Consider the following 15,833-nt stretch of genomic DNA (forward strand, 5'->3'; position numbering starts at 1 on the left):
GAGACAAATTGGCACCTTTGCTGTGAACAACAGGACACCGAGGGAACCTTAAACCCTGCACACCTTGTTCTCTGCTGGAAAAAAAAAACTTTACATTTTGATAAAAGGGAAACATTACGCTTTTGTTTTTTGTTTTTTATACACTAGTCATTCACCAATCACTGTAAGTGAGAGCACCGCAGTCAAGATAAAGGAAATTTTATATATAATACTTTTTCTCCCCGATTTTTTGAAAGCTCAGTCATGCTGAGAGTATACTTTGCTGTTGATTCGGGAGAGTGCAGACGAGCATGTGCTCTCCCCTGAAGCATGTGCTGTCGGCTGCCACTTTGTATCACACTGAAGTGCTCAAGTGGGGCTCGCACAGACATTAGCTGGCAGAAGGATGATTTACATGCTTAACGGCTAACTGAAACTCTCCCATCATTAGGTGACATTACATTCAGCATTTTCACCCACATACCTGACTGCGTTGTTCATAGTTAAACCAGGGATTTAACAATGTCTAGGTCCCCTAAAATAACCACCCTGAGATGAGGATCCACGCCTTATTAAAAAACAGTGAACTTCGACATTGTGTTTGAAAACCACACACACTGTCTGAAGGGAGCTCTTTCGCTGCAAGCCTAGTTCACAAAATCCAGTTTCATGGCACATACTCTAAATACATAGGTTGGTTTTATACAGTATATTCCTCTTATGTAAATAATCTGGTTAAGTACATAACATGAATTACTTGTATCTGTTCTCTAGTGTAAATAATCAATCATTTCTGATTCAATCTCTCACAAAAATGAAAAAGCAATAGGCCTATAGCCTAATAATGGGAACTCTGACATGATGATGCCAAGTTCATAATTTAAGCATATACATGAGCTCTCTATTTTTTTTTACCAGTTTTTTCTACATAAAATGTTTACACATTCCATTTAGTCAGAATAAACTCCATATAGTCATTTTAATTGCTATTAACCATCTTGCTGTCTTCATATTACTGTATGTATACACCCCATGTCACCAGGGTCAAAAATCAGCCACTCTCACTGGATCTCTTTGAATAGGCCTCTTCTTTGACTTTTAATCTCTAAATCAATATTTTTCATGTAGAAACAACCTGACACTCTTCAATAAATTGGCGGTTTTTCCGCTTCACAGTCCAAAGAGCCTGTATTACTTCAGTACTTGGCTGTAACAGATGCATGGTGCTTAAGTTTGATTATGAGTTCTGATTTCTTAACTGTAGGGTTAAAAAAGATTTATAAGGCAATATTTGTACCCTGATAGTATACTGCACCTATACAAATATAAAAAAAGGCTAAATGTTTACTTTTTTCTACTGGTAGGGTCATAATGGTAGTATGCACAGTACAGTAGCTGTGTGCACATCCAACCATTATTTGGCCGGGTGCAGGATAAAAGTACATGTGAAGATTGAAGGAAAATGGATATCCGCACACTGGATTATAGCTCCCAATATTTTATTGACTAAAAAGCAAAGCAATGTGATGCTGCCTGATGAAGACCCTGTTGGGTTGAAACGTTGCTTTGCTTTTTAGTCAATAAAATATTGGGAGCTATAATCCAGTGTGCGGATATCCATTTTCCTTCAGTCTTCATAAAGGTAGTATCCCACACATGCACTCGCCCACTTGTCAAGAATATGGTGAAGGATGACTCATCTGATCATATCACCTTTTCCCACATCTCTAAAGACCAGTGCCTATGGTTTTTGCATCACTGAACTCTCAAATGTGCATTTGTCTTTATGCACTAAAACCCTACTATAATATCCCTCTGTATGTAGTGGTCGACAGACTGTTCTTGCTGACGCAGTCTGATAACGTTCTGCATTGACATTCTCAGTCACCTGGGGAAGTTGCTCTTCTGTTTTTCTTTACATATTGCACTAATGCACGAGCAACACGGTCATCAAATGTATGCTTTCGACCACAATTTCCGACCCAATTTACTGATGTTTTTCCCATCTAAATGCAGATTTCACTTTAGTCACGGTTTCTATTAAACAGTAGCCAGTTGAGTAGTCTTTGTGACTAAAGCTCTTGCCATCCCTGCCCCAATAATGAACCCTCTTTCAAAGTCACTTATACCTCTTTTCCACCAACGCGAACCAAGTTCTGGTTCTGGGCTGGTGCTAGTGCCGGTTCGCAGTTGGTTCAACTTGCAAACCGTCTAAGAACCGGTTTGCTTTTCCACGGGCTTGAGAGTCATGTCATTACGTCACTGTATACGTCTCCACTTTCCCAGCAACATCATTACCTTTTAAAATATATGTCCTGTAAAAATACAGATAATAAACTGTCTAAATGTAAAAAAGCCAAGTTCATACATATACATTTAGTTACCGGCGAAGAGTGTGCTGTGAAGTTTAGGTAGCAAACAACTAGGCTGAATCCTTCTGACGTAATGTACATAGCAACAATACACTCATATCGCCTAGTTTCACTCACTGTGACCAAGTTCACAAAATATATAACTTTAAAAAATTTAATTCAGTCTTCTACTGGGACTTCTGCCGTTTATTGAGGATGTGACAGAAAATTTTGGTTCCGCTGATAATCAAATGTTTCTCACATTTACCGTTCGATTGAGCAAGTAGCCTACCATTCAAAGTACATTTTTATGGGTTAGCGCTGTCATATTGCACTAGTTACTTCACATTAACCTTGTACGGCAATCAATAAAGGCTAACAGCACAGTACCACTTAATTCTTGTCACTTCTATCACCACTGTAATGAACAAAAAAGGCAACAAACTACCTTTTATGTGAGAAATGTATTGTTGAGCTCACACGCATACACTGCTGGCAACATTCTAAAGCTCTGTTTTACCCTAAAGGCTATTTTGTGTCCTGCGACTTGGGTTACAACAGTGAATATGTACGGATTCCTAGACGTGCTGATAGCAACCACCCTTTCTCATGTTAACCTCAAATACACAAGACAAGACACTTAAACAGTATACCAGTAAATTTATGTCAAGTTCCATTCATTTATATGGGGTGGTCGATACACGTCCCCTTAGCAACCAAAAGCTAGCGCTGGACCACCTCTGACTTATTTGCCGGCAAAGAAAAAAATCATGAAAGTACTGAAAAAATAACCACTGGAGGCTCAGCATTGAAATACACACCACAGAGCATGATAGGATGTTAATTGCTTAATTGTATCATTCAGGACACTAGGGGTGGATGGAGATGTCACTATTTGTATTTGTATTGTATTTGCGCAGCCAACAAAATTGTTTGTATTTGTATTTGAATAAAAACTGAAGTGGGTGTGGCATAAACTGGACGTGGGTGGCGTTTAACATGAAAGCTGTATAAAATGCCAAAAATCCCATATTTTTTTACCATTGTAATCACTGGCACTGCTATTGTTGAGATATTAACGTATTAAAGCCATGGTTTTACAAATGACATCAATAATAGTTTAACAACAGCTAATTTGCTTTTTAAAGCTGTACTTAACCAACAGTAGCCTGTATGTTATGTGTGTGTGTGTGTGTGTGTGTGTGTGTGTGTCTAATTGAGAAACTTGGTGGTGACTGAGTGAATCACATCAAAGAGGTGGGAATAAAAAAATTCAAAACCGAATAATATTTACCAAAAACATTAAAAGAGAACGCATTATTTGAGTGTTGCCAAATATGGTATTTGTATTCGGCACCATCCCTATAGTACACCGGTATAGAAGCATTTGCATTTGATACATGTATGTTTTTCCACTCATTTATTCAGGCTTTTCCTTTAATTTGTCACCCATCTACCAGAAAATGAAGTACGATAGTCACGTATTTGGAGCATATGAGACGGGGGTAACATATTTCAGTTGTACATTTACTCTACCCCGCTCATCTCCCATTCTATGCCATGTTGTAAGAAATGTGGCTCATTGTGTACTTCACATACTCCAAAGTGCTCTATAAAATGTCCAAAAGAACTGTCTGAACTCATGAACAGTTATTAGGTTTTTTTAATGAATTAGAACATTACATGGTTGAGGTGACACAAAGCACAATTTGTTCTAGACATGCAGCTGAACATACAAGAAAACAATATGCTGCACTCTACTGCAAGAAAAACACAAAGCACATCCCTGATTTGGCAACACCAGAGGTGACGCAGTTGTAAACACATCATGATCAGCAAGCTCAGCTTTCAGATAATTATATGTCTCTGATTTTTAATGCACCTTAGATATCCAGCACCATTTCTTCTAGCACCACTGAAACAGAAAGAAGAGAGTTATGCTTGAGGCTGGACATACTAGAAACTCAAAACTGGTTGGATTACAACAATAACAAAGAGCCAGTATTAAAAAGTGAAGAACAAAAGGAAACGAAAGGAACATTTGTACAGTGGAAAAAAGTGTCCTATACTGAACTAAGGGATGTTTTCATTCTACTTTTTGTTGGATGATGGTTATTGTAGCTGCTTATGTAATTTGTTATTCTTGAGGTAATTCTAGGTTTTTCAATCTATTTCACAACAAAATATTTAAGCAATATCACACATGAGGGAGTGCTGTAATACTATATATCAGCATGCCTGTGATTTGGTGACAGGCTCAAGGCCACAGGCAATAGGCTACACTATATATAATTATGTAGAAACTAGTGTACCTGCAGGTGGCTTTAGAGAGTGGTGATGCATGACTTCTTCCCTTTTGCAGAGGTGCGACCCAGGTGCTGTATGTGGACTGCTGCTTGGAAGCAGCAGGTTGTGCTTGGCCTCAAGTCTGCAATCAAGAGCTCATTCGTGCAGCCATTCACGCTGTGTTCTTCCTGCCCAGCCGGGAGCAAGAAAGACTGTTAAGGCTCAGATGTGGATGTCCTAATGTGTCAGGGACATGAACTAAAATAAACATTTGGTTCTCATTTGGAGGAGATCTGTACAGTATGTGAGCATGTGAGTTTGACTTTAATGAGTCTTGTGGTTCTCAAAGATCAAAATAAAAAATTTGAATGTGAATGGTTACATTATTTTGCAGCTGTTCAAAATATCCAGTTACCATGCCATGGATAGAAGCCAGTGTTGTGGCAGAATAATCACTGATATAAATAAGCATAGGTTTGTTATGATTTCTTTATACCCTTTAACCACAGTAATTGAGGAACTAATGGTGTGTGCCCTCATTTGTCAGTAAACTATTGGAAGCAAACTTGCCTGTACTATGTTATCACAGGTGACATATATTCTGTAAATCAGCCTCTGCCACTTCCTTATGGAAACACAGCTGTCCTTCTTCCTCATGTTTGGTGAGCTTGGAGCTCTGAGCTGGACCACAATGCCTTGCTCTGTCACCTCAAGCTTCAGTCTAGGTGGGCTTATTGAAGCTGTGGGAAAAAAAAATATATATATATTAACCACAAACATGGCAACCCATAACAAACTGGATTCAATTAACAATTATCCTTTACCGCTTTGCAAACGCATTTGGTGAGTTCAGCAATGAGAATAGCCAATGAGAATCTCAATGCAGTCCAATGAGAATGAGTTCAGCAATGCAGAATAACCCAACGCTGATCTTGGTTAACACAAAACCCCAGCTATAATCCCAGTGTGAACTTCAGGCCAGCAGTTACCAGCGTTTACCACCGGTTTTCTCCAACACTCACTTTGCCAGTGTGGGTTGAACCTGCTGCTGAGGACCCAAGGGGAATGGACTCCTGGAAGGGCTGCCTGGACTCTGGCATAGTAATACTCCCGGGCATCTGCAGTCTCCTTGCTCAGGTCACACAGGTGCCCCCTGATGCCTTGGCAGTGTGTCACATTGACCCAGTGCTTGTCCCCATAGCTGAGGATGAGAGGAAAGAAATAAGTGATAAGCGTTTCTTCTTTTATTAAGTTAGAATTGACCATTTAAATAATAGGAATGTTCATTGGTATAATTCCTCAAGACTGCACTCAAGAACAACATTTGATGGGAAGTGTATACTCCTAAAGTTTTTCACCGAGGTGGCAAGGGATCCACAATGTTATTTTTATTTTGTATTTTTTTGTGTGGCTTGAACTGCTACACTGGTAGCACAATCAGTTGTTCATTTTAGCCTATTTAAATTTTATTACTTCTTTCACATGTAAATATATGGCCAGAAAACAATATACCCATTTAAGCCAACTGACCATGTTCCCTTAACAAAGTGCTGAATTTACATTTCAAGATTAATTTCTAGGGGTATTGGATAAAGGAATAATTTACATATCCAAACATGATTGTGGAAATGTGCCTGAGGTCAAACCAGGATTTGATTTCTTTGTTTTCTTCATAAAGCCTGTGTCACAACAGTACATTCATTTAAATAAATAAAAAAATCATTTTTAAAATTATATATTTCGTAAAAAAAAAAAAAAATATATATATATATATATATATATATATATATATATATATATATATATTGTAGGTTCAGCTTTGTGGCAATACTCACATTTTGTACTGGACATAATATTGTGGTTCGCTGGATGAGAGAGCATTGGGGTTCCAGTGTAAAACATTTCTGTAGTCCACAGAATGGAACTTCACATCCTGCGGTGAGATTTCACCCTGGCCATCTGGAATGTTCAAGCCTTGTTTTGAGTAAAGACAACATGGGGAAAAAACCACCAAATATACAGTTGGGCTTTGCTTGAAAAATAAAGAATATATTTGAATGTCATAAAATATTAAATTAAAATTTTAAAAAGTAAAATGCAAGGAATATATTCTTAATAATTTTTGGAATTGATATTATGTCATTTTTAAAATTATTGTCTAATTTCAAGTCTGTAATTTTATACATTTTATGCATACATTTCTAGATTATATACTGAAAATGTGTCAAAATTATAAAAATAAAACATTCTTCATAATTTGTATTCCACAAAATCCATTATAATGACATGTTGTTTATATAGAAGCTTATTTATTTCTTCTCGTGTTTTATGTTGTCCTTAAATTTGAACAGAAAATGAAACATAATTGCACTCTAAAATTTCCGCAGTATTACTCAGTTTACTGTTACTTAGTGTTAAATTCAATCTGTTACAGGTAAATTAAAGTAACACTACTTGACAAATGTAAAGTTGCCGATCTCTGAATTGCAAAAGAAGCAGTGCTGTTATATTGATGTTCTTTGTTAAACATGCTGTGCAATTCACTTTCATGACATTACATTATATTATATTGAAATCACAGGGCGATGTGCAGTAGTGGACAAATACAAAAACATGGTATGGCCAAGAAGGCAAAGAGGCTCATTTACTATTAATAAATGTAATTTAAACCTAACAAACAACAATTACATTTTGTAACAAAAAAAAGATATGACTAGACAGATGACATTTACACAGCTACACATATAATATTACTGAAAACGAAATCCAGAGAACGATATAAATAAAGGATATAACAGATAATTCTCGGTGTATCACAAGAAAACCCATAGAGAAATGCTTACCTTTAGAGCACAGAATAAGTGAGAAGCACAGCATTAGACAAACTGCGGGAAGCAGCAGGTTTGGAACCATGACTTCCATACTCATACACAGATAGTACACAATGGGGAGTTTCTCTCACATGCTGCCTTTTATGGGAGTTCTTTTGGCCCCTGGCCATATATGGGTGGCCAGCCAAGAGCGATGCCAGGAATTTTCTTCATCAGGAAGTTTTCATTCCAAGAACAAATATCCAGAAACAATAATGAAATGGTAATAAATACACATTGTATGTATGCTAAGTAAACAAATGAGTATCAGGTCTACATTGATTGTGAAATAATTTAACAAATAATTGGATAAAAAAGAATATAACATTTTTTTTTCAGTTTAAAAAATATCTGGAGCGGTTCAAAGGCTAATTATGACACCTGGCCACATTTAGATTCAATTACAGATATAACAAACATTGTCTGTTGATATCTCTAATAACAGTGGATTATTTTACTACTGGGAAAGGAATGCCTGGTTCTGAGGATGCTTGATTTGCCTTACATATGGCCATATCACTGAAATCTTAAGCATATTTGATCTTAGTGTTGGGGTTTTTGTTGTCAGTTTTGGCACAAGGAAGAGGTTTGTGTTTACCTGTTACATACTGTAACACAGGCATTCGCCTGTGTGGGGCCCCAATTTACATCTCATATTCTCTGCACTGGATGGTCACACCTGCTGGTATCAAAAATATGCTTGTGGAAGGTTTTCCCATTGGTCTAATTAATTATTTGAAAGCAAATAACCATATTTCCACTGATATACTGATGTCCTCATATTTGTTAGAATATTTTTAGTATTTTATTATTTATTATAATTTATTATATTTCCATCTCCTTGTTGGAAAATGTGCATGTCTGAATTTAATAATGGCATAATAATACAATTATATGCATTTTATGCCATTGATATGACAATAAACTAATACAATGAAATTAAGAAACATTTGGACATACCATCATTGCATTCTTTACTTATTTATAACAGTTGAATTATTAAAGGCAATTTATTCATATCCATTTTTATTTTTACATAGTCCTGTGTTTTCAGTCATTTGAACAAACTTCACCTTGTGATTAATGCTATTTTTAAAGTAATTGTGACTATATAGATGGTGGAATATTTAGGTGATTATGCTACTTTGCTAGCTTATCCTCTGTTGATTCATATATAAGGATAATAGTGCATATGGTATGCATAATAAGTATGCACACACTGTTATCCTTTTAAGTTAAAACCAGGCAGAATGAAAAAGCGTATTAGCCTAATTCCATCTCTTACATGCTGTTCTCTGGCATAATTACAGCATAGCTAAACTCATTGTTTTCTCTTAGACCAACAGATTGTAGTTACTGTTTCACTGTAGTCAGAGGAACTGGTTTCTCTCTAGTTGCACTGAGTTCTTCCTGCAGTTGTGCTGCAGTTTTACAACTGTTTCTCTACCAAGACAACACAAGATATTTGTCTTCTGTCTCTTGATCTTTCTGGGCTGTTAACATTACTGCCCATCAGCTGAAACCTGAGTTTGTACTGAACACGGCACGTGGAAGTCTAATGCTTCTTTGCAATTTCTCGCTGGGAGTAACCTTCTTGCCACATTGTTTACTTGGCCCTGCACATCTAAGGCTAACTCCTTTTTATATTATATCAGGTGATCCGTGTAGGAATTACAACCAAATAACAAAAACTGTGTCACTGTCTAAATACTTACTGACTGCTTTGTAAATGGAATTCAGCGAATATCATAATTAGGTTAATCAAAAAATGATTTAGCTTTATTTCTATAGTTCTATTCAGAAATCCAAACAGTGCTTCTCTCCAAGCCAAGGAGAATTGTGGATAGAACTATTATAAATCTGTAAATGTATTGCCAAAATCAGTGTAAAACAATTTCAGGGTCAGTTACACAAAAATAGCAAAGGAGATCGATGGCCTTCTTAAAAAATTTCCGATGAAGATTTGCAGGGCATTGTCTATGGATAATACTAAATGGAACATGTCCAACCTTATTTGTAATCAGACACTTATGAGGAAGCAGCCATACTTTTCCAGCAAATATTGCTGACCTGGCTATTTCAATATTGTTACGCCTTGTTACGCCTTGGCGGGGGCATGCCCCATACCTATACAGCACCGAGAGTTTGGCGCTTTTCAGGGTTCCCCACAGAAATAACCACAACAGCCACAGACACTCAACATTACATTCTGTACATTCTGACCCCATTTCAACAGACAGATTTCATAAACAACTTCACATGTCCACACAATAAAGCCCCAAACTAAGGGGATTTTGCGTTTTCTCCTTCTTCTTCTTCTTCTTCTTCTTCTCTTTCTTCTTCTTCTTCTTCTCATTCTTATTTTTCCTGCCGCCTATCCCACTAATAACATGTCTCCCCATTGGACATTTTACCGACACCCGCCAAATCTTCACCTACACGACCCAATGAAAAACTCGCATACACACGCAAAATACCCATACCTTTTTACTCTGAAACATTCTCAGTACAAATAGCTAGTCTCCCTGTGGCCTAGTGGGTAAGGTTACAGTCTTGGGATCACAGGGTCCTAGGTTCAAGCCCAGCTAAGAATGCGTTTCTTTAACCTGCTTTTACCCTCACTAATAATTGTCTACTACTTCTCAATTATTGCTTTTGCACCATATCTACCAGCCGTTCCCCGAACGTATACACTGTATTATGACGTACCGTCTGCACGTTCAATTGTTAACCGGCTACAATATTGCAAAGCCATATGGATTCAACGGGAGCTCTTCTGTGCTTACTCGCCTGTGTTCTTCTTTAAAACCACGGACAGGTTTGCTAATGATATTTCACGCATTGCATAGCTATGTCATGGTGCTGCCCTAACAAAGTAACAGCCTGGTAAACCTCCGGTTGAACGATTGAATCCCGCCTCGTCCTCAGGCAGATAATTTCCTCTTTTACACTAACGTTCTCTTACGCTTATATTTGCTTTACCAAAACTCACTCACGGCCACCCATATGCATTTCATGACGGCAAATGTATTCCTTTTATTAAAAAGTTACACCACTACACCGCTGTGCCATTTCTACTAACTATATTTCTTCACTTGGCTACCGTACAAAACCTTCTTATCAGCAAACGCCACGTTTCTACATTCATGTTACCTCGCCCTGTTCTCTATCTAGCCACATACAAACAATTACTACGTATGTACGTTCTGCAACTCCCCATTAAAACATTACATTTAAAATCATGACTCACCAATAAGTATAACTAATAGTACTGAACATGAGAAAAGCACAACAGTGCAATAGATTTCACTCATTACTTAACCCTCCACTTTAACAATTAATGCTTTACACCGACTATTATATATAGCGTTCCATAAGGAAACTAAGCTCGCTCATGGTCACTTTATTTACTCCGCACTATATTCTGTGATCATGTCAACCTTCACCTACATGCCCATTCTCCTAAAAACATATTGTTTCAACTACGCAATTTCATCATTTCGTCCTAATTTCGCTCACAATGTTGTTATTTTCTCATATGCAAAGCCTGCTGGGACATATGCGTCTGCTCCTATTCTCCACTATCAACTTTTCCGGTTCTAGCTTAGCAAAACAGCGAAGAGGATTCCTACCTGTTGATAAGCCTGTCAAAATGCCTTATAAACCTTACAAACACTAAAAGTGCATCTCCACGAAATAACAGACAACGGAGCAGGACAGAAGGGTATACAAGTTGCGACCTAGGGAGCTCTAATTCTACGGGCTTGCTCATTCTTTTATCAATCAAGGCTCGTTGGATGGCCGTCAAATCCGTGAGTATATACACTAGCCATATTTCACCTGCGCTTTTGTTGTGTTTACGCTTACGCCACCTCACGCTTTGTCACAGCCACCGTTTTACATATATAGCAAACCGAAACTGCTAAACCGTATACGATCATCAGACTGTACAAATTCACACAAGGATAGCCATAATCCACGACCGTTTCTTACAGGGTACCGTACCGTACCGTAACTTGGCGTCATTTTGATATCAATACTTTTGAATAACTTGGCATTTTTGTACGTTGAAAACGTGTTTTTTATGAGATACAGTGATATAGGGGACTGAGACAATATCTGGCTGAAATACAGCAGATATACCTTTGTTATTGTTTTTGAAGATGGAATTAAATAAATCTTTCATATAGGTGAGTCAAGAAGGTTTAGTGTAGGTAAAAGAGATGGAGGAGGCTTGCCCATTAAGAGTTGTCCAAATCCCCTTTTCCCTCACTCATGAATAAGACCCCAAGATACTTGAATTCCTCCACCTGGGGTAGTTGCTCCCCCCTTACTTGAAGGGGACAAGCCATCTTTTTCCATTTTTTTCAATTAAAGGGTTGAAATTCAAAGTTGTCCGCAAATGTTGATTTTAGAAATAATAATTCCATGAGTTGTTACTTGGATTTAAACTGAGATATCAGTGAGGGTGAGGATTGAGTATGCTGTACACTCTCCTACAGCCAATAGCTCAAATTTATAAATATTAAGACATAAGTTAAAGGCTTTGAAAAAAGGATTGATGACCTCAATTGCCAGTGGGATTTGAGGGGTGCTCTTCAAAATAAAAGTGGCATAATCAGCCAGTCATCATAGTCTCATCCACTCTGAGTGGACTTGCATCCAGTGAGAAATGATTATATAATGTTGCTAATTAACTTACCTTCCATCAAAATCTCTTTCTGTTTTCCTCCTCTGTTTTGAAAGCATGCAGTTGCTCTGTATGTAAGTGTTTACTGAGTGAGTAGGGGCGGTGTCAGCCCACAGTGCACATGCTCTGTTTCTCAGTGCTCGCTGGGAGCAGAAGTGGAAAGTCCGGGGTCAAAAGAATTTGTATTGCTCCATCCCTATGTGTTAAGAAATTGCATTGCTCCATCCCTATGTGTTAAGAACTTGCTTTGCTGCTGGATCTGTTCTGCGTGTACCCCTCTAAGGGGGTTTGGCTGCTGGCCTCCCGGCCTTATCCACGCGGGCTGCGTGGTTGGTGGGAGAGCTCCAGAACAGAGCCATACCGCCAAACATAACTGTATTGCCTTTATTGTCAATAAAGATCTACTTTGATGACAGTGGTCCTGACAGAAGTGATGTGAATGTCAGATCTCATGACCTTTCTCAATGACGGTGACATTGCCAGCTGCAGTCCCAAAAAGAGGAAACCTCATCATCAAAAGACAAGCTGACCTTTGGTTTCTTCCCCACTTTGTCTCTCACTTCACCTTTATGGTAAACATATTATTTAGCTGATTCCAAGATTTTATAGTAATAGGCTTTAACGCAAATAGCCTGCTCCTACAAACAGTGAGTCATGTGGCTGCAACATAATACATAAAGCATGCACACATAATGAAAAGGTTTAGTCTTTGTTCCGCCAAACATTAGAATGCGCAATGTCTAATTGACATTGACCATGGTATGCTTGTTGATGCCAGGCCTGGTGGTTGAAGCATCTCAGAAACAGCTGCCCTCCTGGGATTGTCACACACTACAGTCTCTAGAGTTTACAGAGAATATTGTGATAAACAAAAAATATCCAGTGAGAGCATTTACAGTTGTGTGTGCAAAAATAGCTTTCTCAGAAGAGAATGGTGAGACACGCTAACAGAAAGGCCACAAATGCTCAAATATTATGTCAAAAAATTATGTTTTTTACAAGAGTAGTGTGCAGAAGAGCATCTCTGAAAGCACAACACATCAAACCTTGAAGCAGAATGGCTATAGCAGCAGAATATCACGCTGGATTCCACTCCTGTCAGCTAAAAACAGGAAGATGAGTGTACAGTGGGCACATGGTAACCAAAACTGGAAGAATAAATATTGGCAAAATGTTGCCTGGTCTGACTGATTTATGCTGTGACATGCATCGCATCTTTTTGTATATAATACCAGGACAGACACAGGAAAATCAAATTCCTTTAAAACTGGCTTTACTGCAGTGTACAGACATAATAGTCAATGCTTACACAAGCTCATAAATTGAGAATGTTGAAATCAAGCAATTACTACTATAAATGCTCCATGAAGGCAGAATGTATCATATAACACACACTACTGTACGTACCACAGTACCTACTATCGTCAGGGGTGCCACCAGGAATTCTGGGTGCCATGAAAACCAACCACCCCAGGCCACCCCATTCCTGCACAATTGCAGCACTATTTCACCCCTCAGGCCACCACTGACTATAGCACAATAAAATCTGCAAAAAGACTACAGTACATACCACACATAAATTGCTATACAAGCGTATATACAGACGAGTGACAAATTAAAGCAAAAACCAAGTGTCTTAGTAAGGTTTTTGGCAACCATAAGCCACCAGAACAGCTTCAATTATCCTTTGAATAGATTGTACAAGTCTGCATAACTCTACTGGAGGGATGGAACACCATTCTTCCAAAAGATATGCCCTCATTTGGTGTGTTGATGATGGTGTTGGAGAGATCTGTCTAACAAATCGGTCCAAAATATCCTATAGGTGATGAAAATTGGGTTGAGATCTGGTGACTGCAAAGGCTATAGCAGTGGTGTCAAACTCATGCCATGGAGGGCCGTGTGTATGCAGGTTTTCATTCCAACCAATTAATGCTGCCTTAATTGAGTCCAATTACTCATTCAGCCATATGCGTTTAACTGCATTGAAGTACAGAATATAAGAAAAATTTTATTTAGACAATGCGGGTCACCATAGACGTCGGGTCACCATTGTGCACAAACCTGCATCCCTAATTCAGCAAATAATTTAACTAATTATATAATCAAGATCTGAGGCTGGAATGAAAACCTGCATACACACGGCCCTCCATGGCATGAGTTTGACACCACTGGGCTATAGCATATGATTCACACCATTTTCATACTCATCCAACCATTCAGTGAGCCCTCATGCCCTGTTGATGGGGGCACTGTTGTCCAATCAAGATAGAAATGTTTCTTCAGAGGATAAAGGCGATCACTCCAAATGACTGGAGAAATGGCAAGATTAAGAAACTGTTATGATCCTGCTGTCACTTGACTTTCTAGTTGGTTATCTGTTTCTCTCCTGCACGATCTTTGCTTCGGTTTGTATTATGGGCGTGGTTTCCTCTAACTCCCTCGCCCCTCAGCTGATCATTCTCACCTGTTCTGGTTGCATTCTCACGCACTGGTCAATCACTCGCATTTCATTCACCTGTTCTGTGTTTGCATTCTCACGCTCTGTTCAATTATCTCTCAATTCACTCACCTGGTTCACGTAGTATATATTCTCTGTTCCCCTGCTCTTCAGTGCGCAATTGTGGCTCTGTTTACATTGCCTTTCCAGCGTTTATGTCTGTCAGTTTGTCTCGTGCTTGATCTTGCCTATTTCCCGACCACTGTTTTCTGCCTGCTGTCTTTGCTTTGTTAATTTCCTGTTTTTGACCTTCGCCTGTTCCGACTTAGATTTTGCCTACTATTTTGTACCGTTGCCCTTTGCCTACTGTTTTGTACTGTTGCCCCAGTGGATTTTTCTGGTTTTGATCTTTTGCTGAACTGACTATGAGACTGCCTGCTGTATTGTGTGCCGTTGCATTAAACATCTCCTACGGGAGTTTTACCACTCCACTGTCTGAGTCTGTATTTGGGTTCACCAAACTTCAACCCATCACAGAAACAGGGTCAGCAGTTATCTCAAAGAACTTAGCCCAGAATCACCCTGGAATATGGCATGTATTCCATGAAACATTTTGGTTGAAGTCCAGTTGTAATGGTATTATTAATGGAAGTAATTTGCTACACATTAAGAAATATGTTGTTATAGGCAGTGCATTTTTTGTATGCAGTGAGCAAATCGGATGAAAACATTGCAATATATCTAGCGCATAACCCTTCCTTAATTTATTATTTGCATTTACAACTCAGATTTGTGCCCAATTTATGTACATTTTCACGGAAAGGATGTCAGTTTGCTGACTTTTCCCTTAGAGGGCTCCAGGGAAGAGTGTCCTTTAACTGTTACCTGTGACAATGAGCGACCTGAAAACCACAGTTCTTCCGTATGGAGTGAGGTTGCTCAAAGCCATGCACAAGCCCTGAGCTGAGTCACTTCCTTTCAGGAAGTAAAGTGTTTTTACTAAAGGTCTGCAGGTAAAGCGAACACAAGTTGTTTGAGGGCATTGTTTTATGATCCTTTCCATAACAATTGCTTAAGTGCCTATTTTTCCATAGAAAACTTTTTCCCAGTTTTTTGGGTTTTAAGATTAGTGTCCTGTCCAAGTTCACATATTTCAGTTTGCCTATTAAATTTTACTTCTGGTATATAGACCTGAAAAATAAAGTTGCCCATTATTG

General features: G+C 38.4%; 1 protein-coding gene across 2 annotated transcripts; it reads right to left on the reverse strand.

The window, feature by feature from the left end:
• Positions 1–3,975: 3,975 nt before the first annotated feature.
• Positions 3,976–7,566, reverse strand: il22ra2 (interleukin 22 receptor, alpha 2). Of its 2 annotated transcripts, none has more exons than XM_035407302.1 (6): positions 7,460–7,566; positions 6,452–6,575; positions 5,639–5,817; positions 5,187–5,356; positions 4,643–4,804; positions 3,976–4,245 (listed from the first exon to the last, which is right to left on the reverse strand). In XM_035407302.1, the coding sequence occupies exons 1-5, from the start codon at positions 7,542–7,544 to the stop codon at positions 4,655–4,657; spliced, it is 708 nt and encodes a 235-aa protein (XP_035263193.1). In that variant the 5' UTR covers positions 7,545–7,566; the 3' UTR covers positions 3,976–4,245; positions 4,643–4,654. The 2 variants fall into 2 exon arrangements, with proteins under 2 accessions (XP_035263193.1, XP_035263195.1); XM_035407304.1 differs by having other exon boundaries at positions 6,452–6,590; positions 7,460–7,532.
• Between the last annotated feature and the right edge of the window lie 8,267 nt (positions 7,567–15,833).

This window comes from Anguilla anguilla, chromosome 2, assembly GCF_013347855.1.
Source record: "Anguilla anguilla isolate fAngAng1 chromosome 2, fAngAng1.pri, whole genome shotgun sequence".
NCBI lineage: Eukaryota > Metazoa > Chordata > Actinopteri > Anguilliformes > Anguillidae > Anguilla > Anguilla anguilla.